The sequence below is a fragment of the Branchiostoma lanceolatum genome, chromosome 4, assembly GCF_035083965.1.
Source record: "Branchiostoma lanceolatum isolate klBraLanc5 chromosome 4, klBraLanc5.hap2, whole genome shotgun sequence".
NCBI lineage: Eukaryota > Metazoa > Chordata > Leptocardii > Amphioxiformes > Branchiostomatidae > Branchiostoma > Branchiostoma lanceolatum.
Genome location: NC_089725.1, coordinates 3,401,293 through 3,427,228, shown reverse-complemented (window position 1 = coordinate 3,427,228; position 25,936 = coordinate 3,401,293). Strand labels below are relative to the sequence as shown.

Below are 25,936 nucleotides of genomic sequence, written 5' to 3'. Positions count from 1 at the left end.
TGGTCTAATTCATTAATGTTAGATCTCTAATCGATAAAGAAGAAACAGACTGTTTTCCAAACGTTTCATTTTTATGTTCTTTAATTTGAATTCTACATGGCCATTCAAATGGTTACAATATTGAGAAAACTGCAGGGGACCTATTATACCCACATACAAACAAGAGCGTTCAGTAAGGCGTTCAACGGAATAGGTACAATGTAATATAAGCAACAATTGCAGCTACCACATACAAGCACATACAATTTTCAAGCATTTTCTCTTTTTTTTTTGCTAGACTTCTTAATCATGCTACACATTTTAAAATTCTGATAGTGGGTCATTTAAATGCCATTGGGCAAATAATGTGGATTGGACTTGCTCCCTTTGATTCATCAAATTCATTTCTCATGTAACTGTAAGGAAAATGTATCAATACACATGACACAAAGTATTGCAATCCATTGCTCAAATTGTAGCATACAATCTGTAGCACTTGTAATCTGTAACACTCACAGTACTTGTGCCTGGTCTTCAAAATATCTGTCTGGACCTGATCCTCTGGACCTGGACTATACCTGGACCTGAATTTTCTGTACTGGTATCCACCCCTAGCCATTATACAATGCACTCAATGTAAAAAAACAGGATGGTTAAAGTGGAATTACTGCACACATTTGAAGGACCTCCTTATGATACTGCAGGTTCTAAATTAAAAGTAATCTAAATTGACACACACATTGTTTATCAAACCCAGGGCTGTAGCCATCCCTCTCAATATTTCGTTGTTGAATCTGTCATCTTAAGCCTACAAAAATGCATTTTTATCAACATCATGTCATGAAGTTCCCATTCTTAGGACAAGGTGACATTTTTTTCCCATCCCAACAAACAAATTTCCATCCTTGGACAGGTCCTGGAGACAGGCCTGATCAAAAACCAGAACAAATAAACTGCTAATCTGGAATATAATATCAATATGAAAACAGATTTCTGAAGGGCAGCCCACACTTCAGTTGTACAGACAGTTCCAAGTAGTGACTATTCCTCCCAGCTCTCTCTTATCTCTTGATTAAATTTAATCAAAAATGTAAGAGACTCAAGAAAAAACAATCGGGGTGGCCTGGATGAGCTCTGATATTGGATTGATACCACATAACATCGGAACGTATCCGTATAAGGTCATGCTCACATATATGAGGATAATATTCTGTGTAAAAATTCTGTGCATCATTGACCAAACATCCGTCAGATACTGTGATGAATATGTATAACAAGACAACACACCTAAAAGTACCTGATAGCAAAAAACATTGCAGCCGGGGGTTAAAAATGAGGGAACTTGGTCAAAATCATGACAAGATTTTTGTGCCATCACAAGCAACAATATTTCCACCTCATTTAAGCCTTTCATGTCATAACAGATTGGCAGTAACACACAGACATGGCCCATATCCAGACTGTACCACTATCTTGCAAAAGAAGGGCGTCACAACGGGAGATCAGTGAACTTTGACAGTTCAACTTGAGCCTCAAATTTAGGTGCTTTGTCAATCACAGCCGTGTAATGCATGCCCTCCTGCAAGTTCAAGCACTGGTAATAATGAAAGCTCATCTGTGTTGGTTGTAATCATAATACAATGCTAAACTTTTTTCCAACACTAAGGTATTCACGGATCGAATTTTCGACGACAACTGTCGCCTTCTTCAGGATCAATAATGACCAATCACTGCCGAACGTAAACTTGCGAGAGTTACGGACACGTGACTTTATTGACACGTGTCATTGCGGATACGTGACGTCAGCAATTGGTCAAACGTGCCAGGAAGTTTGTAACGCCCACTGTCTCTGTTGAGTGACGGCTGGAGTGCCCTGATGTATATGGCCTCCTTTATACGTTGAGAACCAGATTCCTTGAACACAAACGCCCCAGCTCGCATTCGTCTGAAGTCTCTCAACACATCCACATTGAATCTCCGGGCCATACCGTCTCGCTGGACAAAGTCAGAATACTGGACACTGAGCAGGACTACTTTATGAGAGGTATAAAGGAGGCCATATACATCAGGGCACTCCAGCCGTCACTCAACAGAGACAGTGGGCGTTACAAACTTCCTGGCACGTTTGACCAATTGCTGACGTCACGTATCCGCAATGACACGTGTCAATAAAGTCACGTGTCCATAACTCTCGCGAGTTTACGTTCGGCAGTGATTGGTCATTATTGATCCTGAAGAAGGCGACAGTGGTCATCGAAAATTCGATCCGTGAATACCTTAGTGTTGGAAAAAAGTTTAGCATTGCATTATAAGCACTGGTAATGATACTGAGCAGGCTAAGCCATCTGTGAAATAGTGTCAATAAGTTGTTGACTGTGATAGAGTAAGTTTGGGATTGGTATAAAGGAAGTTGCTTAGATGTAGTTGCACTGGTGCAACCAAAGTAAAAACTTGTGCACATAACTAATTTTAGGTGAACAGAAGTGCACATCCCAGTATTTTGAGTAAGAAACTTAAAATATGGCATAGACCAAGATTCTAACACTAAAAACATATACTATAACTAGCTTAAGAAATAAGTTGGTTGAAAAAGGCGATGTTGTATGTGGCAGTGTACTTTTTGTAACAGGAGCTATTGAATCAGCTGTTTTTTATGGAAAGGTTGCCAACGACCCTTGTCGATAGCAGATTCTGTCAAAGTCTCACTGAAAATCCTGTCGAAACATGTGTGACTGCTCCTTAACTTTTACTGTTGGGAATTATATATTACTTGGGAGAGATTTCATTATCATGAATTGGCAGTCAATGCAAAAAAAATTCTGTTTTTGTTCACAACTCTTACCAAGATGAAGTTGTGTCCGACTTCCTTGTATTTCCCAACAATACTTCAAACAAATGTTTTGGATGCCATTGAGCATTTGGTTTTTAATCCCAACATTCTTCTCCTTGAATATCATTCCATACATTGTACCATGTACAATTGTTGAGCAATAAAATTCATCTATTCATTCTAACTATAAATTGTGGTCATACATAATCTAATGAACTCCTTTTACACCATCAAAAAGGAAGGGCTCTACAAACAATGTTGGTTAGTAGTCTATTTTCTTTTAACTTTCTTTAAATGGTTCACTTCAACTTTTTTACACAGTTGTTGCAATCAATTGTAAAAGTCTGTTAACTTTTAACTCCTAGCAATATTGGCTTAAACTGTCCACATAATAAAACATGCTTTGTGTTACTCTCTTTCAATAACATTCTTTGCAATGAGAAGGCTTGAGGACCAATACATTAAAGGTAAATACATGTATGTTAAACAGCATTTGAATTGCTGCATGCCCACTGACTGCTTTTGTGGAATACAATCACAAGAGCAGAAGAGTTTAGGTAAGAACAGGAAACCCATATTGTGATGATATTTTGACAAAAGAACAGAAAAGCTACATTGTACCCAACACAGAGACTATATTGCTATATACGTAAATGTGGAAGGTGAAAGAGCTAATTTTAAGGAACGCGTAATGGTATCTTTCTACCTCCTAAATGATCTTCATAGTACTGTAACCGTGTGACAATACCATGCACCAATAATATTCGGAATATGAAAATAAAACAGTACACAAACAGCTGAAATAACTTAGAACAGTAGAGAAAAATTCCTTCCAAACTCTAGGTCTACTAATCTAACTGACATATTCTACTCGCCCAATACTTTAACTTTGGCCAATTTGTTGCAAAGGACTATGGTTATAGTCATCATCAATGGACCACGAGAGCAGCAGCAGCATAGCTAACAGAGCTGTCCTCTTTACGGCGGCAGCGGCTGGACTGTGCGTAGTTCAGGAACCGAAGAGAGAGGGTGTGGCTGTTGGCAGTCTTCAAGTACTTGACAGCCTACAAAGAGATGGAGAGAACCAATTGGAATGAGTATCAAGGTGTTTGCACTCACGTTACTATATGGTGTGTTGTCTGCAATGCTGGATGGTTAAACCTGTAAGTTGCCTGGTACATTTGTATAGATGCAACTGTTACAACAATTACTCAATAGCGTCATTAATACACATGCAAATGTATAGGTTTGACTCCTTTAGGTTCAGAACCATCATGGTGGCTGGTTGTCATGTCACATGCCAAAACCCTACACAAAGTGTGAAAATGTGTCTTGTGTCTCAAGATTTGTAGATCATGTTTCTTATGAGTAATTCATATCTTTATCTGGGTTAACTCACAGGGAGGTTTGCGCCAAAGCGCACCAAACACTCATTAGTGACAACATCACAACGTAACACTGCAAACAAATTGATACATGAAAAGTTGATATACACTCCAGAAATCAATGCAAAGCACTAAAATCACACCCAAGCTTCTAATCATCCTTCAATTGTAGATTGTAGGCATTAACATCAAAACATATGATGTGATCACGCAATATAATACGCGTGACACACACACCTTATCCCAGGATGCAATGAAACACAGAGTACAGCTACACATGTATTTCATCAGAATAACCTCGTCAACATACTAGGGTGGGTCCAAAATCAACCTTGACTTTCATCTTCCCAACACCTACCCACATACCAAATATCATCATAATCCATTCAGAGGTTCTTGAGGTATGCTGACTACAATATTAGTCTGTAAACACAGACACACACACAAAGACACAACCAAAACTATATCTCCACTTTTCATGGAGATAAAATTGCATTCAACATCAGAATGAAGCACATCTAGTGGGTCTTACATTTAGCAGCACTGCAATGGGGTGGCGCCCACAGATGGTGTTCTCATACTTCCTGAGGTAGGATGTGAACTCAGCAGGGTTCAGGTGCTCTATTATGTCCATGCCCTGGACATTACAAAGAAAAATATTTTCTAGATGAAAATGACGGTAGACTAGTACATGCACATTTACACTTACACAGTGTCATTTTTTATGTTTCGCCAACGAAACATATTGTTTTTGTCAGGTTTCTTCTCCTTCTCCTGTCAAATCTTCAAATCGATTAATCTCGGTCGTCCGTCGACCAAATTAGCTGAAATTTGGTATGCAGGTAGAGTAAGTGTATACCCCTAGACACTTTTTTCATTTTTTTGATATACGTTTTTAAAATGATTTTATCAAGGTTTTTTGGTCATTTTCAGACAAAAGTCGCACATTATGGCCTCCAGTGCCGTGGTGTTGAAACCTAAGGACCTGAAATTTGGTTTAGTTATGCATTGGATATTTACCCAAAGGACCCCATTATTTTTTTTGGCATACACTACTTCAAAATGATTTATTTTGCATTTTTTTGATGGAATTTTTGGTTATTTTGTGCACTGACAGGCCTGCGGGCGGATGACCTACTTTCCCCAGGAGCGCTCCTCATGGGACGTCACCGGAGCCCAGTTTGCTGGCCTGTGTTCTTTTTCTTCGTCTTCTGCCCAAATCCAAGTAGATGTGAGGTGGTAGCTCTACCAATGGTATTGCAGAAAGTTATATGTACCTTGTACATGGTTCTGAAGTTATATTTGAGATGTAGGTACCTTTAAGAGAGGTAAATACACCTGGCCATAAATTATGCTTATGAGGTCACCTGTTAAAATAAAGGTAAGCCAGGCAAACTGACAAAATGGGCTGTTCCAATTTTTGTTGTTTTTGTAATCATTTCATTATATTTCAATTTGCCCAGGTATTATTTTGGGACAGCCCATTTTTGCATGGGGAGGGGTATTGGCGAAACATGCTGTATTTGCTCCGGGGCAAATGACGGCCATTCTAGTGTTTGTATGTTTGTTTTGCATATCTGGTACACCACCTCAAAAGTCAAGCCAGCCTTACTTTGAGGTGTATTTGGGATCGATGCGTCTATTTGTAGCATTCTATGGGTGACGTCACTATGCCTCATGCCATGGATGATATCAAAAACTAATACTAGAATTTTCTTTATGATTAGCTTGATTATATGCAAGGTTTTTCTCATTCTGATTTTCGATGGGTTTTATCCCATGTGAAACTGCCCAATTTTGTGCATTACTTTTGACATGAAAATAATGTTTTTTTCCTTCTAATTCACCAAAATTTGAGAGGTTGAAGAAACAAAACTCAGTTGGTCTTGACACTGAAGGGATATCCTTTCACCCTATACAGTTACTTGCTTCAGAATAATTCCTTGGAAGAAACGGTCGCAAGACTCAAATTGAACCCTATAACACTGGGGTGTGCCCCCTTTAATCAATACAACACTTGGCATGACCCATTAACTGGTCTATACTTTGTTCAAGTACATCCACTATAACAAACTTCAAAAAAACAGTACGTATGTGTTGTATTAGCCTCCGTTCCCAGAAAACTAACTAGATTGGCATCAAGGCCAGTGTTGTATGTACACAATGTCATGGATTCAACTTACCATTCTATCTAATGCTTCTATGGACTGGTAGATATCCCCTTGAGATCTATCATAGTGAGCATATTTAAAACGTTGACCTGAAAACATAAAAATCAAATTGGGTTACAGACACTGAGTCATCTTGACCAAGTAATGCATCCGTTACTGTAAATGCAGAAATGTTTGCGAACCTAAAACCACCGCGAAAACCCATTCCATTGTGTGACTGTTGCGCTTCTATTGTTTCAAACGTGAACTCAAAACCACTGCGAGCACTCTCCCTATCGCGACATTAAATCCCCATGAATTTTTCTGCATTTACAGTACTTTAATCTTTAGACACCAGTACCAACAGATACCTTTTGCCTCTTATCAATTGACATTATCAACTTCATATAACGTTAGCTCACATAAACCCGCAGGGTAACATAAACCCACAGGGTAATATAAACCCAGGATTTTCAAAAACGGTATTTAGGAATATGAACAATGCACAAGTTGCCATGGTGGTGAAATCGATTTTGAGCAGATGTTTTACTTACTCAACAAACGTGTTGTTAACGAAGGGCTGATGCGTGCATTGCGGCCGCTTTGTCATTGTTTTGTTTTTTTCTTGGACACGTTTATCTCCTTAGCACTCTCTTTAAGCAAAGGATGGAACAATAGCTGTTGTATAAAGGTAATTAGCGGCAAGATAATCATGACAAATCCTCTCTCCCTGAAAAATGTTAGCACTAGTCTGAGTGCACGTTCATTCCGAGTGCGACGAATGGTAGTTTTAAATTTCAATATTATGGTATCAGCACAACTGGCGAGAATATATAACATTATATAGCAGAGGTGACAAAGGTAATCTATGATATTGACAGAATAACTGGATAAAAAGATGGTTTATTCCTCTGTCAGATTGGTTTCAATTAACTCCCGGTTTTAGGTGAACTAACGTTAACAGTTATACAAAGAGGACAAGGCTATCTAGCGGCAAGCCTCACCCCAGTGACAGAAGTCTGAGGATATAACAAAGAGGTTTTGAGGGTCTGCCAGGTACTTGCTGAAGAGGCGGCCATACTTGGCCTCCTGGTCCACAGACAGCCCTCCCACCAGTACTGGCACCACAGTGAACTGGTCCTTCTTACTGTATGGAAAAGAACATGAATAACATATTAAATACAGTTCAGTGAGATGTGCTTGGTACATTGAATGAATCTATGTCGTAAATTGTGTCATGTAGAGATCATGAGATTTTTGGATTGGGGGCTAGTGTCATTTTGTGATTGTGCACAGGATTCAACAGTACTATAATAAAGCATACTTGTATGCCATGGGGGAGAATGATAATTATTGTTTTCACTGATGTTTCTTGTCCTTCCGTCAATTTTGTCAAATGAATTCATCTGTCACTATAACCTGTGCAGTGACATTAAAATCAAATGACCTTAGTATGAGAGCAATAATAATTTGAATGTCTTTCAAAAGGCTAATAAATGTTACCGCAATAAGCAATTCACATGTCAATGTTAATAGTGTAGAGCCACCACTCTATTGGCCAGAAACCATACACTGGCAAGCTCACCCTTGTTCATAGTGAGTGGAGTTATACCGGTAAAATCTTCTTGCTTTATAAGATATTGCAGTCTTCCTGGTTGTGAAAAAGAAAACTGCGATATCCTATATATATCATGTTCTACTAAACTGATGAAAATATTTTCAGAACTTCTTGCTTCATGTTTTGAAAAGACTGAAACCCGTGAACGTTTTGCATTCAACTCATTCATTCATCATTTAGTCATTAATCTGTCCCTCCATCACCCATCAAACTCTACTATTCCTCCCTCCCTCCCTCCCTCCCTCCCTCCCTCCCTCCCTCCCTCCCTCCCTCCCTCCCTCCCTCCCTCCCTCCCTCCCTCCCTCCCTCCCTCCCTCCCTCCCTCCCTCCCTCCCTCCCTCCCTCCCTCCCTCCCTCCCTCCCTCCCTCCCTCCCTATTCCCTCCCTATTCCCTCCCTCCCTCCCTATTCCCTCCCTATTCCCTCCCTCCCTCCCTCCCTCCCTCCCTCCCTCCCTCCCTCCCTCCCTCCCTCCCTCCCTCCCTCTCTGCACCTGTCCATTCATTCCTGCTGTCATTCTGCCCCATACCTCTCCATGACTTTGGCCACATATGGCAGGTGCATCTCAATGCTATGCTCATCCTCATCAGTGGTGATGTCCATCACTTCAAACTGCCCTGTCTGCAGGAGCTCCTGGGTGACTTTTACACAAACATGAACAGGTTAAGCCACAACTCTAACAAGAGTTTGTAGACCTCATATCACCATGAAATATTCTGATTATGCAAATGCTTTCTACATTTGCATAATCTGTGCTTTGATTAACTCACACAGGTCACAATGTTGACAGTCCAACCATTAACCACTTGGTTACATGTTAGTATTAATTATGCAAATTAGGCATCTATTTGCATAATTGCTATCTATTAATGATCCACCTGCCATAAACCTCATATGGTACATATATTTGAGTCCTATTATAAAAAATGGAAACCATTGCAAATATAGATTTTCCTAATCAATTATGCAAATTATGTCCATATTTGCATAATTTGTATTTTATAGTGTACATTTTTGTCTTAACTACCTGAATAATAAATATCATGGAAATCGGTCATTCCTTTCTTCAGTTATTCTCCTTGACAAAAACGCCCCTGCAGTTCCAGAGCAAGCTGCTAGGGGGCCGAAACCTACAGCACTTCTTCTTTAAATCAAAACTACCTACCACCAAATAATCAAGACGATAGCACATCCAGGTCAAAAGATTTTAAAAACGCAATTTCTGCAGCAGCACCAAAGTCACATATCAGGGGGCCCAAAATTTACCTTGACCTTTGCGTTCCCAACACCTACCCACATACCAAATACATGTATCATCCTAATCCACCCAGAGGTTCTTGGGTTATGCTGAGCACAAAAATTTGGAAACACAAACAGTGTGTGTGTGTGCGTGCATGAGTGCGTGAGTGTGTGTGTGGGTTTGTTAATTTTGCCAGCAGTGTGGGTTCATGTTGACAGCAGTGTGGGTAAATGTTGATAGTGCAATGTACCACGTAAAAGGGTGTGGTGTTTTTTGTGGAGAGGGTGAAAATTTTAAGATTTTAAGCCATTGCCAATCAGACAGCAGTGGTATGGAATGAAATCACAGAATACATGAATATGATGTCTTCCTCATTGCTCTTGTTGCAGTCCAGGATGGTTGCCAGGATTTTTTCACAGCGTAGGGGTCAGGTACATTTACAGAAGGCCAACTTTGTACAGTAATAGCAGCAGATTTCATGTAGGGGGCCTCTATGATCAAATGCCTCGGTGCACCCTGCAGTCTACATGTATGTCTATGTATACTTTCCCCCCTGTGCAACTTTCAGTCAAGTGTAAATGTCATCTCTAAATCTGCGCTACCCAGAAGTATCCCTCACCACTGCACAATGGCATTGTCCAAAATACACAGTGAATGTACTGAAAGCGGCACTAGAAAATGAAATATCACAGTGTGATTGTAATAATCCAAAGGAATATTAATTTTGGAGAACATTGTGCAAACATCCTGTTTTCTTCAAGAACAATGTAGAAACAAGCTGTTGTTGCAGCCTGCAATGGCAAGGCCTGGTGTAGTAGATTTTTGAAGCCCACCTGCCGTAGCACCAAAAAAAAGCCAATCAGAGATGGAAAATGTGAACAAATCAAGCAAGATTTGCATACATAATGCATTTTGGGTCCTGATATCAGTATATAATGGACATTTTCTGATGACAATTTGTGCTCCTCCTCAAGGGATGACTTATGCAGCCCAGTTCATCAGGAATGCTGAATAAGTCTGAATACTTACTTCCTGTGTCTATGACGAGGTCGTATAGAGGCGTGTTGTACGTGTGAGTCCCCGTCACCGCACAGCCACTCAAACGGACATGGTGGGATGGTCCGAGGATGAATACACGCTTGCTAAGAGGAAAAAACCCACTATCACTTACAATAGATACCTTGTTTTATGCCAAAATCTCAAATGCCAAAACTATCATTTAAGGTCAGACATTGTGTGTGTGTTTCAAGATTGTTGTAGTACCCAATAGTTAGCTTGACTGAATTGGGGTTGCCTTGTTGTAGTATTGATCAAATAGAATATAATCATGATATACTAAAAGTATATGTCTGTTCATCAGTCTTCTAAATACTAGACCAAAGAAAGAGATATGAACGAAGGAAATTTACTGAGATCTACTGCAATATACCAATCAATTCTAGCAGGGTCAAATCGCTCGAAAACAAAGCCTCCTGCATCGACCCTGCTCTTCTGGCCCAACGTTTTAGGTATCGGTGACGTCATCATTTAACAGCTTTCAGCCAATCAGAGGATTGCCACAAGCTAGACTTGTGGAAATCTCCAAAGGTCGCTGGGAAACTATCAGCCAATCAGGTTACGTCTTACATCGGTACTTTGGGTTCAGAACAAAATAACAGCTGTTTGTGCTAAATAAGGCTAGCTCATTGATTATTCATGAGTAACTGTCAGTAACGTCACCAATACCTTAACCTTGGGCCAGAAGAGCAGGGTCGATACTGAAGGCTTTATTGCCAAGCGATTGGACCCTGCTAAAGAAGGGTGCTGATCTCTAGCTGTAGTACTGTCAAAGTTAATCCTACGCTGTAGGACATCCATCTATAAGCTATAACTGCATATCCGTAAACCCAGAGGAATTGTAAACCCCTCCAAACTTTGCTACTGTCCTTGCACATGCCAAATGTGCATATTTCTTTTATTGTTCAGATGACGACAGATGCTTATTATATATTCACATGTTCCTGGGATCCACTTGTCGATAGGCGTGTGCTCCACAAGCCCCACAGTAGGCATACCCTGCATGACTGGGCAGAAAAAATATCCCTGAGTCATATAACACTTAACTGTCCAATCAGGCCATGAAATATTACTGTATCATGTATATAGCAGTCCAAATGAAAAAAAAATTAAGAATTCGTAATTTCTACCAATGCATTTAAACATGCACATCACAACACTTGTTTTATGGCCAGACTGCTTCACCGCAACTTCTGTATATATTGATAATCCATAATTTTAAGTATTGAACTGCAACCTCACAGCCCTTACAACTTACAAGAGTCAAATATGTCACAATTATTTTTCCAAGAGCTACACTGTATCATAAGCTGGAACTCAATACAGTCAAACTTGTTCAAGTGACCATCACTACATAAGAACTACCTTGCCAATGTGGTCTCTTCCTAGTCTTAGATAATTTTTCCAACTGAAACAAAGATTTCTGTCTGTAGTAACCACCTGTTCACATGGACCAGTATTAATTGGTCCCCTGGGTGGTCTTCTTGGGCAGTTTTGACTGTACTGTTTTGTACCAAAGGGACATCCCCACTAGGTTTTAACAATGCTTGAACTGAAATTCAATGTAATAATAGAACCAGTCGCTTCCATATGCTGGACCAAAGGATGGTTGCACCAGTTGAACAATACAGATACAGATGCACATACGGTGCTATGATGGCCCGTGCCGGAGACAGCGTTGGTTTGGCAGCAGCAAGCCACCCCTCGAGCTGGTCATTCAGATCTTGAACTGCAGCAAATGGAAGAATGCACATAATCAGACTTGTTCCTCATTTTGTAGACAAATGCCCACATAGATATATCTAAATAATCTTATGTTAATCACACACACACACTCAACTGTCAACACACACTCTCTCAAACATGCACCCACTCACACACACACACACACGCACACAAACACTCAGTCACACACACACACACACACACACACACACACACACACTGGCACATGCCGAAAGCCTCTCCTTGATGAAAGTAATCAACAACAAGGTATTAACTATTAGTAATCATAAATGAGATAGTAAGTTTTATTTTGTTTCACTTGGAATGCCTTTACTACTGCTTTAGTTGGTTCAATGTTACCCAACATATGGGTAAATTACATCTGTCATGTTTTCATTATTTGACAATGTGTTAGATCTATTACCTTCGCCGAGAAGGTTATATTTTTGTCAGCATTTTTGCGTGTGTCCTTCCATCTGTCAACACGATAACTCAAGAATGCCTGGATGGATTGTCTTGATACTGTACTTGATGCTGGATCTGATTTGCATAATCAATGAACGATCGTAGAGTGGAACTCGTTACAACCAAGTACAGTGGAAGCATCCTCATTAGATAGCTTTAAACAATGCATGCAGTTAGATATGCGAAGGTTAGACGTGACAGGTCGTTCGGTGTAATATAACCAGCTGCTGCCGCGCCGCGTGCCTGCGAAGCTGGTGTGTTACGCCGAATGGCGGTTATACAGGCTATATAGATACAGATACAGATACAGAATGAGGAAAGTTTATAAATCTGCTGCATTTCATTATATGACTCAAACATGTGACATGTGTAACTGAGAAAGAGAGGAATATCGGTAGATATCAATTATGCAAATGAATACCTAAAAAAACTGACTGACTTACGTATTCAGAACACTGTCTGAAAAGCTTCAATAACCCTGCCTTCGTAGATGCCAACGTCAAAAATTCTCTGTATCTTATTGAAACTGTTGAGTGTCGTTGGAAAATTACACTACATGGTTGTTTGCTGGTTTATAAGACAAATGTAACATCCGCTTCCTGCTAAACAGAATTATTTACAAGGCAACTTCCTAAAATCTCTTTGGCTAACCGTTTGTGAGGAACACTTTTTTGTCTAAATCAATGTTGTGTCATAGTGTACTGAAGTCGATATTTTCCACAAAGTTTGCTCCTAAAACAACCAGAAACACATGGACATAGTAGTATGGCCATAGCTACAGCATCCCACTGATGTCCCAATGAATAATACTAGATGCACAATTTAGTTTCATATTATTCTATTATGTTCTAAACTTTAAACTTTAAGCCTGTGCTGGCGGGCAACGCGGCGATTTCCTAGTCCCCACCCTTGACCAAGCCCACTGACCAATCACATTGCTCTGGGTTGAAAAGAAAAGCCAGTACTGTGTAATCAGCAATAATTGACTTGAGGGGAGGAGTTCAAAGGTAAATAAAGGAAATGATAGGACCTTTGTTTGCCACAACATCACATTTAAAACAGATGTATCATGCTTAGAGTTTTCAAGTGTGATTAGGTCTACTTCTTTTCGTTTTTTTCTCATTTTTATTTCCAAGTATGAAGAGATACATTGCGTTTGCGTTACGTTATCGTTGCGTTACCGTTATCCATACGTTATCCTTTCGACACCGTTATCGTTATCCGTTAATTGTAACGCAATCAGTACTGTAGGCTGACGAATACATCCAACCGCCAAAACAAACGATCCCTCGTACATACTCCTAGTCCTCCCCTCTAAAAGTTGGTTGATCCCGCCACGCCGACGGCTCAGCTGTTGAAGTCAAAGGAGGTCAAGACGACTTGTGTCATCAATGAATTCATGCTAGTATTTGAGCTGAATAACACTCTTTATACAAGTATTATGACTTGAGTTGATAATGATAAAGTTATGCTATGCCAGGGTGCGAAATACTTTTTTTTCCAGGTTGCCCATGTTGCAACCTAGGGCAAAAGCTAGGTTGCACATCCAAATTTCAGGTTGCTCCACCAACATTCACCGATTTCTTCAAATTAAGCTCGTACGTAGCATATAGATCTAATACTACTAATAGTTCAAAATATAGATTAGATAATATTGTGTTCCCATTGACCTAACAACATTGGGCACATCAGCAAAAATATAGGCACACCACTATAAAAAAGGCGGGAGCACAAGCAATCCTTTAGGCCACACCAAGTAATACTCCTAATAATCAATGTTAACAACCGGGTCCAGGAATTAAGTATTTAAATAGATCATAAAAGATAAAATCATACATTGATGGTGCTGAACAATTGGCAATTCAATTCATTCAATACCTTCCTAGTAAGTTCCTACATACGAAATGATACTAGTATGAGGGATTTTGCTTAGGTTCCCCGGCTGGCCCCTATCCGGGGGCCACGGTGCCTCAAGTTCAACAAGTGAAAAAATACACAATGGTATTTTCAACTTGGAACAAGGCAAGCAATGATTCACTTGACCATTTGCGATGACATTAAAAATGACATAAGCTTGAGTTGAGTGATATTTTCAAAAAAATTGGGCATAGGTTCCCCGGCTGGCCCCTATCCGGGGGCCATGGTGCCTCATGTTCAACAAGTTGAAAAATACACAATGGTATTTTTGACTTGGAACAAGGCAAGTAATGATTCACATAACCTTGAATAATAAATAAATAGATAATCTAAAACTTATCTATTGGTTTCATGACCAAAACAAATAAAGTCACATTCCATTATTTGAAACTTTGCTGCTGGCATCAAGTTCAACATTTTCACAGGCATTTTTTTTTTCACCCCCACCCTCTGTCTACAACAATTCTTGCTCAATAGTATCAAAAATGATCTGTTTGTGCCGGCCCAGTCAAATATCTTCGGTTCCTTTGAAACGCGCAGTTCAAATTTCGCGCGTCAGGACCGCGCGGCGCCGCCATCCAATGACAGGCTGACCGCATGGAGAAAGCTTTCTGATCCGCGGCTGTGCATTTTGAACCGCAGCAAAATGAAAGTAGCACCATAATGACGGGCAGATCATGAGCTTTGAAATGATACCGGTAACAAAAGGAAAATTTAATATTTTTGGGAATCAAACTCAAAATGAAATGATTAATCGATTTTTGATCGTAAAAAATCATCGCTTGAATAGGTGTAAAAATTAGCGCAGGAAACAGGCTTTTCATTCTGCTGCGGTGTACAAACATCATGGCGGCCCTCCGGAACCCGGTGGAGCGCACGGCTAGCGCTCATTTACTTATCGGCAAATTTTCTGGCGTTTGAAACATTTTAAATTTTACAAATCAAACAAATACATCACAAAAGAGAGAAATTTATATCCTTTATTTCTATAGGTAACTTTGCCACTAGGAACGGATAGTTTTTGTACCGCTGGCGCAGGTGTGGGAACATGATAGAAAATTCACCGACGATATCCGCGGTAGCGTTGGCGCACTCACGAGCGCTGGAGTGACACTGTTTTCTTCTTCTTTTTGTGAGCTTCCAGGGCTCGGATTGAGATCTTTGGCTCAAAATATGAGGTTGCGCGCTGCACTAGTTGGGTTTGGCATCAACTTGCGCCAACCGAAATATTGTTGCGCTGCACAACTGCGCAACCGGGTATTTCGCACCCCAGTGTATGCTATAATCTATGACTAACAACATTCACTATTTTATTGACAATTATCGCCCAGTCGTCTGTCAAGTTCAAGAAAGGGTATCAAGGAGTTCCCCATGCAGGACCCAAACACCGACGATCCAATATGGCAATTTTTATCACAATATGAGTGGAATAACTAGAAAAACTCACACAGTCACAGGTAAACTATCAAGATTTTCTTTGTAATTCTTATTCATAATTGCATAGACAATGTATCCAGGGTGTGACATACAGTCTATGCCCCATGTACATAGCATATGATACCCGTTTGCAGTGGGTTGCGGTCATTTGTGGTTTTTAGGCAGGCCTGTGTGCATGCATATATGATGGGTTTGTGCATTTCTGTGTTAATGGCCCAATCCTAAATCAGCCGACATCTGGGCAGAGATGTCTGGAGGCACACACCGACAGGAAGTACTGCAGGACACCCGTGGAGTTGGAATGCAGGAGTGATACATCGTGATAAATTTTGTTTCAAGCTAAAATTCGGCTTCCAGTAGTGCTTTCACTGACATTTGTTAACTAATGTTAGAATCACAAAGATATCTTTGAGGGCCTAATTTTACCAATCATCACTGTAAGAAATGGTTTCCTCTGTGCTCTATCCTTATGCGTGATAGCTTGGCCTGTAACGCACCGTAAAATAACTCGTACTCCCAGAAAAGATTTGATAAATCCCCTTTAGAATAAATTATGGTACAGTTGCCAAAGCTAACTTTAAAATGGGTCACTTGATCCCCACAAGTCTGCTAATTAGCCAGAAAACTGTTCTCCAGATGTCGGGGACCAACACATTCTGTTTAGACCTGTGCTGAAGCTGTCGGGGACTCCCGCTGAGTTGTCGGGCAAAAGCTCCTGCTCCTGACGCTGATATTTTCCCGACATCTGGAAAACCCCTCTGGCTCATTAAGACCATAAAATTCCTGTTTAGACGCAGAAAAAAGCTGTCGCCTGCCAGATATCTGCAGTCCAGACATCTAGAAAAATGTGTCTAAATTGGCCCTATGTGTCTGTGTGTGTTAATGTTTATTCATACTAATAACATATCCGTTAGATATATAGTGTTGTTTGTGTTGTTCTTTTCTTTCATTGCTCCTCCATCCCATTCCAGTGGTTCCACCCTCAGCAATATAAGTATCTGTTGCCTTCCTTCATCATTAAGACCCCGTTCACACTCATTTTTTTCAATCGCGATTGAAGTATAATTGCGATTGAATTGATCCAATCGCGATGGATTTTTTCAGTGTGAACGCTACCGATCGCGATTGGATTGATCCGATCGCTTTTGTTTTGAATCCACCTCCGGAGGTAGTTTGGGGATGATCAATCCATTCCAATCCAATCCTATCAACGATCAACTGGTATGATTTATAATTGATGAGAAACACTCCTAATACGTCAGTCATATTTAGGTTAAAATCATTTGGCGAAGGTATGAGGTTGTAGAACTCTTGTTTATCTATTCTTTGTAGTTATTATCTTCGCCAAGTACTTGTACTCGGAGAAGATTATGTTTTCGGTTGAAAAATCTGTTGGGTGGGTCTGAATGTATGTCAGAAGCATAACTCACGAAAGCTTCAATGAATCTTTATGATTTTTGGTAGGTGTGTAGTGGTTGTGCAAAGGAAGGTCAAGTCCAAAAATGGTTCACCTTGCGTTATTCAACAGTACTGCAGCGGACTTTGCATTTTTTTGTGTTTGTATGTAGCAGTGTTCTCGCCAGCGCCCGTCCTCCCGTCATTTGACGGGTTTTTGTCGCTCATGACGGACAGAATTTTTGCCCAACCCGTCATTTTTAATGGACAAAAATCGGTGTGTAAAGATATTTAGACAGAGTTTAGATTTTTGCAAAAACTCCAGAGGATCACCGGAAGTTCGCGACGAGGGTGATCTAGATCATTTATAATGCCCGCCGGCGACAACCCAAGCAACACACAAAGAGCGCCGTGGTAGATATTTGGTGGCCACACCAAAAACTTGGCGTCATTCGCCGCCCTCCCCACAGTTTTGGCTGGTCGCATCGGGCTGACGTTTATTTCTGTTTTGTCCGTCTCGGTTCACCGTCAGTTATTGTTATCAAAGAAGCCTAAAAATTCAGAAATATTCCTATAGCTACCAGGCTTTCTGTAATCTGTAAAACATTATTAAAGTTTCAAGCCACGGCAGCTGAGTTGCATGCGCTTTCTTCGCGTAAGAAATGGTACACAGGCGTCAGATATTCTATTCCACCAATCACAGTGCTCGTCTCAGTCGCGTCAGGAAAAACCGACCAATGACATGCGAGTCTCGCTACTCGCGTGATTTCAGCTTAGCATGAATTTGCGAGATGTTAGCGGAATGGCGGGGATCGCAAGGATCGCACGACGAAGCCGCTGTTGGAAGGCTTGAATCGACAACTTTTGAAGACATTCAGTGCAGTTACCGGAGAAATTAACCGTGGAAAACATGGGAGAAAAAAATGGACGTCTTTATGGCGTTCTTTCTCAAAGAAGGGTGTCAAATTCCTGTGTTGAAAAATTTTATTTTTGCCGACTTATTCTGTGTGTATTTTTTGTAGGACTTAGATACGTAATAAAGTTTTGTTGTGTTTGATTTTCTTTTCTTTGCCGATTGTATACAACATAGAAATGTAGCTTGTGTGTGAACAGTTCGTTCTTACCGCGATGACGGCACGCCTCCCCCCAAAATTAAGCTTGAAACCCTTGTGTAATTTTTCACCGAAAGAGATGTCATTAAATTAAGCTTATTCTACCGGGAAATTTGCCCCTCAAAATGCAGGAAATAGCGTTTCTGAGGGTCTAGATTCCAAAATTTCGGACCACCCTAGGATGGTGACGCCTCCGGCGCGACGCCTCGCGCCTTCGGCGCTCGATATGATCTTCCCTCAAGCATAAATTGAAATGAGAACACTGGTATGTAGGCAAAAAAAGTGACGGAAACGTTGATGGATCTTCATGATTTTTTGTAGGTGTGTAGCTGTTGTGTGAACGGAGGTCAAGTTCCAAAATGGTTCCCCTGGCATTTTCCGTTAATACTGCAGCGGGCTTTGTGTGGATGTGTATTTGTATGTCGCCAGCATAACTCGAGAAGCTGTTGATGGATCTGTATGATATCTAGTGGATGGGTAGGGTTAACAGAAAGGAAGGTCAAGTTCGATAATGGGCCTTCTAGTGAGTACCAAAGGTACTGCAGCGGAGCTTCAGAATTTAGGGGCATATTTTCTGAAAGTGCTATGGTCATGATTTTTGTGTGGTAGATAGTTCATGCCACAGAAAATAAGTTCTGTAAATTTGGGCCCCCTAGCGGCTTGTTAAGAACTGCAGTGGGTGTTTTTGTTTTGACATTCCGACATGAATAACTTGAGAAGGGGTCGACAGATCGTCGTGATGTTTGGTATGTAGAGAGCTTAGATGGTACTTTACATAATCAATGACTTATTATGCAAATCAGGAGCTAATTTGCATAATTAGTAAGGAAAGTTTGTTAACCCACTGCATTTCATAATGAGACATGGGACAGTGTCAGGTCATTTTAACAGATGGCCTTGCATAAACGTACATGTAGATCAAATGAATAAACTATTCTCCAAGCAGAGGTGTGGGACCTGCTGGTTTTTAACGCGTTCAGTTTAGGAACTTTTGTTCAACACGGTTGGCGACATAACGAAAAGGGGACAAAATAGAGAGTCTGACAAAAACACCCAAAAACATGTCAAAAACAATCCAGACCCACTCCTCTGCTTGGAGAGTACACTACACCAAAACTGCACCACTGCTTGCAATTGATGCGGAAAAGTCACATGTACATGTACTATGTCATTCAAAATGTGTATGATATGGAATAAAGATTTATTCTATTCATATATATTGACTGTACCTTTTCATCATCACTTTCAACTTACAACACTGCAATATCGAATCTTTGTGGCCCATATAATATCAACATACTCATTTTTTTTTCATGACCAGTTATAACATATATCAGCACACTCTACACATATACTAGTCAGGCACATATGATGACGGTCGCCGCATCATATGACGGAATTGTCACATGAGAACTGGGCGAGATCCCGCGAGAGCACACGAGAGCGGCGAGAGTAACTGTATCCGGGCCTCAGAGCTTGACACGATCTGGTTCGAGTCGGACTACATCGATATCAGTCTGCGATATTTACCCTTTTGCGCGCCAGTTTTTTCCACCGACGCCCGTACTCCCTGTTTGACTTTCGCCCAGACCTTCTCCCCGAGACCAGCAACCTCCACAAACGACGTCCCTCCACCTTTCAAGTATGTACGGAGCAGGTAAACGGAAAACGAGGCCCCCGGTGCGGTTCGCACTTTCCCCCACCGAAGAGCCTGACGAGCACGGATGGCACTCCACACCGGCCGCCAGGTTGACGGAGCAGCTGCACAACGAACTCTTGGACGTTAGCAAGCAGATAGAACAGATGAAAACCGACTTGGGCATTCAGGAGGCAGAACTTGAGACGGCGAAGACCCCCCTCCCCATTTCTCCGCGGCCACGAGAAGACGACGTCACGGATCACAGGGCCATCTTCCCAGGGGGCTTAGAGGCGCCCAGCTCTTTTTTTTCATGACCAGTTATAACATATATCAGCACACTCTACACATATACTAGTCATGTTACCACCAATTGATTTTTAACCCTATCTAGACTGGACTCATTCGCCCCATCATTACTTCCAAAATATGGTATGGTGCATTATCAAATTTGCAGGGGGTGATAAGCACGTAAATATTAATCACTCTCCATGATAAGCCTTGATTATTTGGCGAAGATAATGTGTTCGTGGAACTCTAGTTGTTATAATAGATTTTGAGTCACCTTGGTTGACCAAGCATTTAGTTATCTATTGTTATGTTGACCCCTTGACATGCCATAATCTCGACCTCCACGAAAAGCGGCCCTGATGGCCGATTGGAGCATTTTTTTTCGAGGCACAAACAAACAAAAATAAACAAAGGAAGTTAGGAACTGGGCCGGGCTCTCTGGAAAAGTTAGGGAAAAGACAAAAATCAAAACCTCCTTGATTGATTGCAAAATTTTCATGCATGACAGTTTGCTAAGGTTTTGTAGCAGCGTTAAACGGCGTTATGGCTTTTGTGTGCGCTGGGAACACCAGAACAAGACTGCCTACTAACGTTACCTCCCAAAAAAATTATTCATGATCATGATCACACCACATACCGTCCCTGGCCGGTATTAAAATTATAGGAAAGTCCGTTTTTCTACCTACCTGAGGAAGTATACCAACTGCCGGCGTGAGTGGCTCTGCGAACAGACATCCTGGAGCTCCAAAGACCAATTTTGGACGCTATGACAACGAAATATTTCTTAAAACGAATGAAAATCTTCTCCACCTTCTGCTGCTGCCTACAAAAAATCTCGGAAGATAGTCGGCATGCGCGGCGGAACGCGGTGCCTTGTGGGATATAGCCAACTGCAGTTCTAAGTAGAACCGCCAGAGGCGCTCTTCAGCAGTGACTCTCACAACCGGAAGTGATACTTCTGCATGTGTGGACAAAAATTGCATCATTGCACTGCAAGGTCGGACGATTTGTGTGAATTTAGGAATCGTAGTTGTCTCTTCATTGGTAACCATCCGAGAATTCCAAAGGATGGTGATGTCGTACCACGCTCTCAGGCAAGTTTTTAGCAATATTCGTTTCAGACTGGGTGCCCCGACAATGCCAGAGTCTATCAGTATCAGCACAGCAGTGCTTCAGAACCCTACAAGGACTGTCATTGTTGGTCTGGGTAACTACAGTATGCCTGACACCAGGCACAGCGTGGGAATGAGGGTGGTGGACAAGCTTGCTGGACACTACAACATGAACTGGAGAAGAGCAAGAGACTGTGGCGGCGACGTCGCAACTGCAACTCTTGATAACCACTGTGTTATTGTTCTGAAACCACGATCGTTCATGAATTTGAACGGAGAAAGTGTTGCCAGGACCGTTAGAAGATTCCAGGTCAAGCCAGAAGACGTCATTTTGGTTCACGACGACTTGGACAAGCCCCTTGGGTCGTGTGTACTGAAGGAAGGGGGGTCGGCGAGGGGACACAACGGAGTTCGTTCGGTCATAAGTTGCCTGAACTCCACGGCCATGCGGAGGGTACGAGTCGGTATCGGGCGACCGGCATCGAAGGAAAATGTGACTTCCTATGTTCTCGGTCGCTTCAGCCGAGAGGAGGAGGAGGAGGTGGCGCCCATGCTGGACAGATGTGTGGACATTCTCGTCATGCAGCTGAGGGACAAGTCTGCAGTGGCTGGGCGACAATAAGGCACTTTTCTATTATAAATGTGCAAGGTGTCAAAATGACTCTAACATTACATATATTAGAGTAGAGTAGAGTAGATCCATTCGGCCAGGTAGGAAGGTCATATTCCAATTTAGGCCGCTCATCCCTTTACTAGATCGTGATTCCAGGCTTGTAAGGGCAGTCTAATGCTTTGTAGTTGTGGGGTGAAAAAGACAATTAATGGGGTGAAAAAGACAATTTTACCAAGCATCATTTAGAGGCACATGCCGTCTGGTTTTGTAAAACCTCCTTGGTCAGAGGTACATCATTTACTATAACTTCAAGTATTAATAAATGAAGACCTAATCTGCATTATAGTAAATGATGTACCTCTGACCATCTAGTATAATGCTGCATAGACTGTATTTCGGTCGGTGAGATCATACACCCTTCTCAGACTCTTCTCAGTTATAATGTATTTCCGATGGTGGACCAGTTAGAGACTTTTGTTTCCACCTAAACTATCTACATACCGAAATTCAAGAGAAGGGAGTGGTGAAATATCACCATTAATTATGTGAATTCGGCCATTATCATGTCCAAATGACTTGTCCACCTACCTCAATTCGAATCATTTATGCCACATAAACAAAACAAAAAAACAAGCTAACCCTGATTTGATATTTGAACTGCCAGAAGGAAATTCTGAAATTAAACTAGAATGGCAACATTTTCGGGAAAATGCAGAATATTCCCCTCCCATTACCTACACCTCAAATATGACATCCTTAGCATTGACTGTAAGGATATGACGAAGTTTCTGCATAAATTATGCAAAGGAAGTCGGCATTAGCATAATTTATGGCCAGGTGTGTTCGGCCTTTCCTAAAGGTACCTACATCTCAAATATGACATCCGTAGCTATTATGGTTAGGGATATGCATAAATTATGCATAATGCACTCATTAGCATAATTTATGGCCAGGTTTTCTGACCCTTCCTAAAGGTACCTGCATCTCATCCGTAGCCTTTACAGTAAGGGAAAAACAAGTTTATGCATAAATTATGCAAATGAGGTCCGCATTAGCATAATTTATGTACAGGTGTGTTCACCTCTCCTAAAGGTACCTACATCTGAAATATGCCATCCGTAGTCTTTACGGTAAGGGATATACATACATTATGCAAATGAGGTCCCCATTAGCATAATTTATGTCCAGGTGTGTTCACCTTTCCTAGATATACCTACATCTCAAATATGACATCTGTAGCTTTTACGGTAAGGGAAATACATACATTATGCAAATGAGGTCCTCATTAGCATAATTTATGTCCAGGTGTGTTCACCTTTCCTAAATATACCTACATCTCAAATATGACATCTGTAGCTTTTACGGTAAGGGAAATACAAGTTTCTGCATAAATTATGCAAATGAGGTCCTCATTAGCATAATTCATGGCCAGGTGTGTTTACCTGTCCTAAATGTATCTACTTCTCAAATACGGCATCTGCAGCTTTTACTGTAAACGCAATACAAGTTTTGCATAAATTATGCAAATGAGGTCCTCATTAGCATAATTTATGTCCAGGTGTGTTCACCTTTCCTACAGATACCTACATCTCAAATATGACATCTGTAGCTTTTACGGTAAGGGAAATACAAGTTTCTGCATAAATTATGCAAATGAGGTCCTCATTAGCATAATTCATGGTCAGGTGTGTTTACCTTTCCTAAATTTATCTACATCTCAAATATGACATCTGCAGCTTTTACTGTAAACGCAATACAAGTTTTTGCATAAATTATGCAAATGATGTCCTCATTAGCATAATTTATTGTCAGGTGTATTCACCTTTCCTATAGGTACCTACATCTCAAATATAACATCCGTACATTGTAACATAAGGTACATATAACTTGCTGCAATACCATTAGTAGAGCTACCACCGCACATCTACTTGGTTTTTGGCAGAAGAAGAAGAAAGAAGAAGAAAGAAGAAGAAGAAGAACAGGCAAGCAAAAACAGTATATCCCCCTTCCCACTGGAAGGGGAATATAAAAAAAAGGGATTTAAGGACAGGTTTCCGGCTATGAACCCATACCAGGGCCAACGGTGCCTTCAAACTGAACAAGTGAAAATGTGCACAAGCAATGTCTTTAGGACCTAGCTGGCATAGATTAGAACCCAAGACATGCAGGCAAGCTTGGAAATATTGAGAATCTTTGATACACTTCTGTCTACTCGAATTTGACATGATTACATGATGATATAAAAAATATGACATGAGCACTGTTTGTTGTATTGCACACCTGCCAAACTGTGTATCGCAACACACCAGTCTTGTACTGAACAAGGATAGAACCTCCTTGTACTGAACAGTACAAGCTGCATATATTTGGACAGGTTTATTTAATGTTTCAATCTTTATTCATATGAATCAACATAACAGAAATATATGTATTTATACATACACCTGAATTACGTTGATTTTACAATACAGTCCTATGACAATGTATGAGCACAGTTAAAACATGAAAACAGAGACTGGATAAAACAAGAGTTCCACGACCTCATATCTCCGTGAACAATTCTATTCATGGAAATGACTTACACATTTGCATAATATATGCTTGGTCATAAACACCTTTATCCAAATTATACATGTTGCAATATTGACAGTCCTATAATTTTCCAATTAGATAAATTATGGTGTTTATGCATTAATTATGCAAATTAGGAAATTGTTTGCATAATTGGTATCGGTCGATGCTCCACTTTCCATAAACTTCATATGTTACATGTATTTGAGTCTGCAAATATAGATTTTCCTCATAAGCTATGCAAATTAAGTCACAATTAGCATAATTTGCACTTCATTATGTATATCTCTGTCTAAGCTACCTGCATACTAAGTATCATATTGACAGTCCTATAATTTTCCAATTAGATGAGATATGGTGTTTTGCATCAATTATGCAAATTAGGAATTTATTTGCATAATTGGTATCTGTGTATGATCCACTTTCCATAAACTACATACGTTACATGTATTTGAGTCTGATAATGGAGAACACTGCAAATATAGATTTTCCTCATTAGCTATGCAAATTAAGTCCCAATTAGCATAATTTGCACTTCATTGTGTATATCTCTGTCTAAGCTACCTGCATACTAAATATCATGGAAATCCGTTTTTCCTTTGTTCAGTTATTCTCCTTAGAAGATTTTCACAAAAACGCCCCTGTAGTTCCAGAGGAAGCTGCTAGGGGGCCCAAACTTACACCACTTCTTTATTACATCACAAGCTATCTGCCACCCCAAAATCAAGACCACAGCACGTCCAGGTCAAAAGATACAAAAATTGAAGTTATGCTGCAGTACCAAGGCCACATACCAGGGGGCCCAAAATCGACCTTGAATTTCGGCTTCACAACACCCGCCCACATACCAAATATCATTGTAATCCATCAAGAGGCTCTTGAGTTATGCTGACTGGAGTGGTGCGGAAACACAAACAAACAGACAGACAAACAGACACACCCAAAACTATATCCATTTTTCATGGAGATAAACATTATGACTCGGTCTTTGTCTGTTGTACAGACGAATGGTGTAGTGAAGAAAGGGATTGTACCGTCTGTTGGTTTTAAAGACCTTCAAGTGACGTCCACCTAACCATCATAATGCAACGAGTGGTCAGGTTTGAGCATACATTCAGTAATATCGTGGCACCTACTTTCAACTTCGGGTGCGCGCACACCTACTTTGAGTGCTCACACACCTACTTTGGGTGCGTCCACACCAAGTTTGGCAGCGCGTCATCATCAAGTTTGGCAGGGCGTCCACGCCAAGTTTGGCAGCGGTGTGTAGATCTCGGTTCTGAGTTTTTTTTACGATTCGGGGCCGATCTGACACGTTCTCAGAAAGACGCTTAGCGCTTCTCCTAGCATCGTTTTCCGGGCAATTCAATGTTTCCTGTGAAAAGGGGTGCCTTGCCACTGACAG

At 40.8% G+C, this 25,936-nt stretch overlaps 2 protein-coding genes across 6 annotated transcripts; one reads left to right on the top strand and one right to left on the bottom strand.

Annotated features, from left to right (window-relative positions):
• Positions 1-63: 63 nt before the first annotated feature.
• Positions 64-21,103, bottom strand: LOC136432246 (protein MEMO1-like). 5 transcript variants are annotated; one of them, XM_066423334.1, is made up of 10 exons: positions 20,922-21,103; positions 19,839-20,069; positions 11,905-11,986; positions 11,196-11,264; positions 10,231-10,343; positions 8,491-8,602; positions 7,349-7,491; positions 6,378-6,454; positions 4,727-4,831; positions 64-3,873 (listed from the first exon to the last, which is right to left on the bottom strand). In XM_066423334.1, the coding sequence occupies exons 1-10, from the start codon at positions 20,968-20,970 to the stop codon at positions 3,739-3,741; spliced, it is 1,116 nt and encodes a 371-aa protein (XP_066279431.1). In that variant the 5' UTR covers positions 20,971-21,103; the 3' UTR covers positions 64-3,738. The 5 variants fall into 5 exon arrangements, with proteins under 5 accessions (XP_066279431.1, XP_066279428.1, XP_066279427.1 ...); XM_066423331.1 differs by lacking the exon at positions 4,727-4,831 and having other exon boundaries at positions 20,922-21,099; XM_066423330.1 differs by lacking the exon at positions 11,196-11,264 and having other exon boundaries at positions 20,922-21,099.
• A 58-nt stretch (positions 21,104-21,161) lies between these two features.
• On the top strand, positions 21,162-24,217 carry LOC136432248 (probable peptidyl-tRNA hydrolase). Its single transcript, XM_066423337.1, has one exon. The coding sequence runs from the start codon at positions 21,304-21,306 to the stop codon at positions 21,967-21,969; it is 666 nt and encodes a 221-aa protein (XP_066279434.1). The 5' UTR covers positions 21,162-21,303; the 3' UTR covers positions 21,970-24,217.
• The last annotated feature ends 1,719 nt before the right edge of the window (positions 24,218-25,936 follow it).

Excerpts from the sequence above, each read along its gene's own strand:
- LOC136432248 (XM_066423337.1), top strand. The coding sequence starts at position 21,304 with ATGGTGATGTCGTACCACGCTCTCAGGCAAGTTTTTAGCAATATTCGT.
- LOC136432246 (XM_066423334.1), bottom strand. The coding sequence starts at position 20,970 with ATGTCTGTTCGCAGAGCCACTCACGCCGGCAGTTGGTATACTTCCTCA. Across the intron at positions 11,987-19,838 it reads AAAAACTGGCGCGCAAAAGG|TTCAAGATCTGAATGACCAG; the intron begins GTAAATATCGCA and ends CATTTGCTGCAG. Across the intron at positions 4,832-6,377 it reads TAGAAGCATTAGATAGAATG|GGCATGGACATAATAGAGCA; the intron begins GTAAGTTGAATC and ends TGTAATGTCCAG.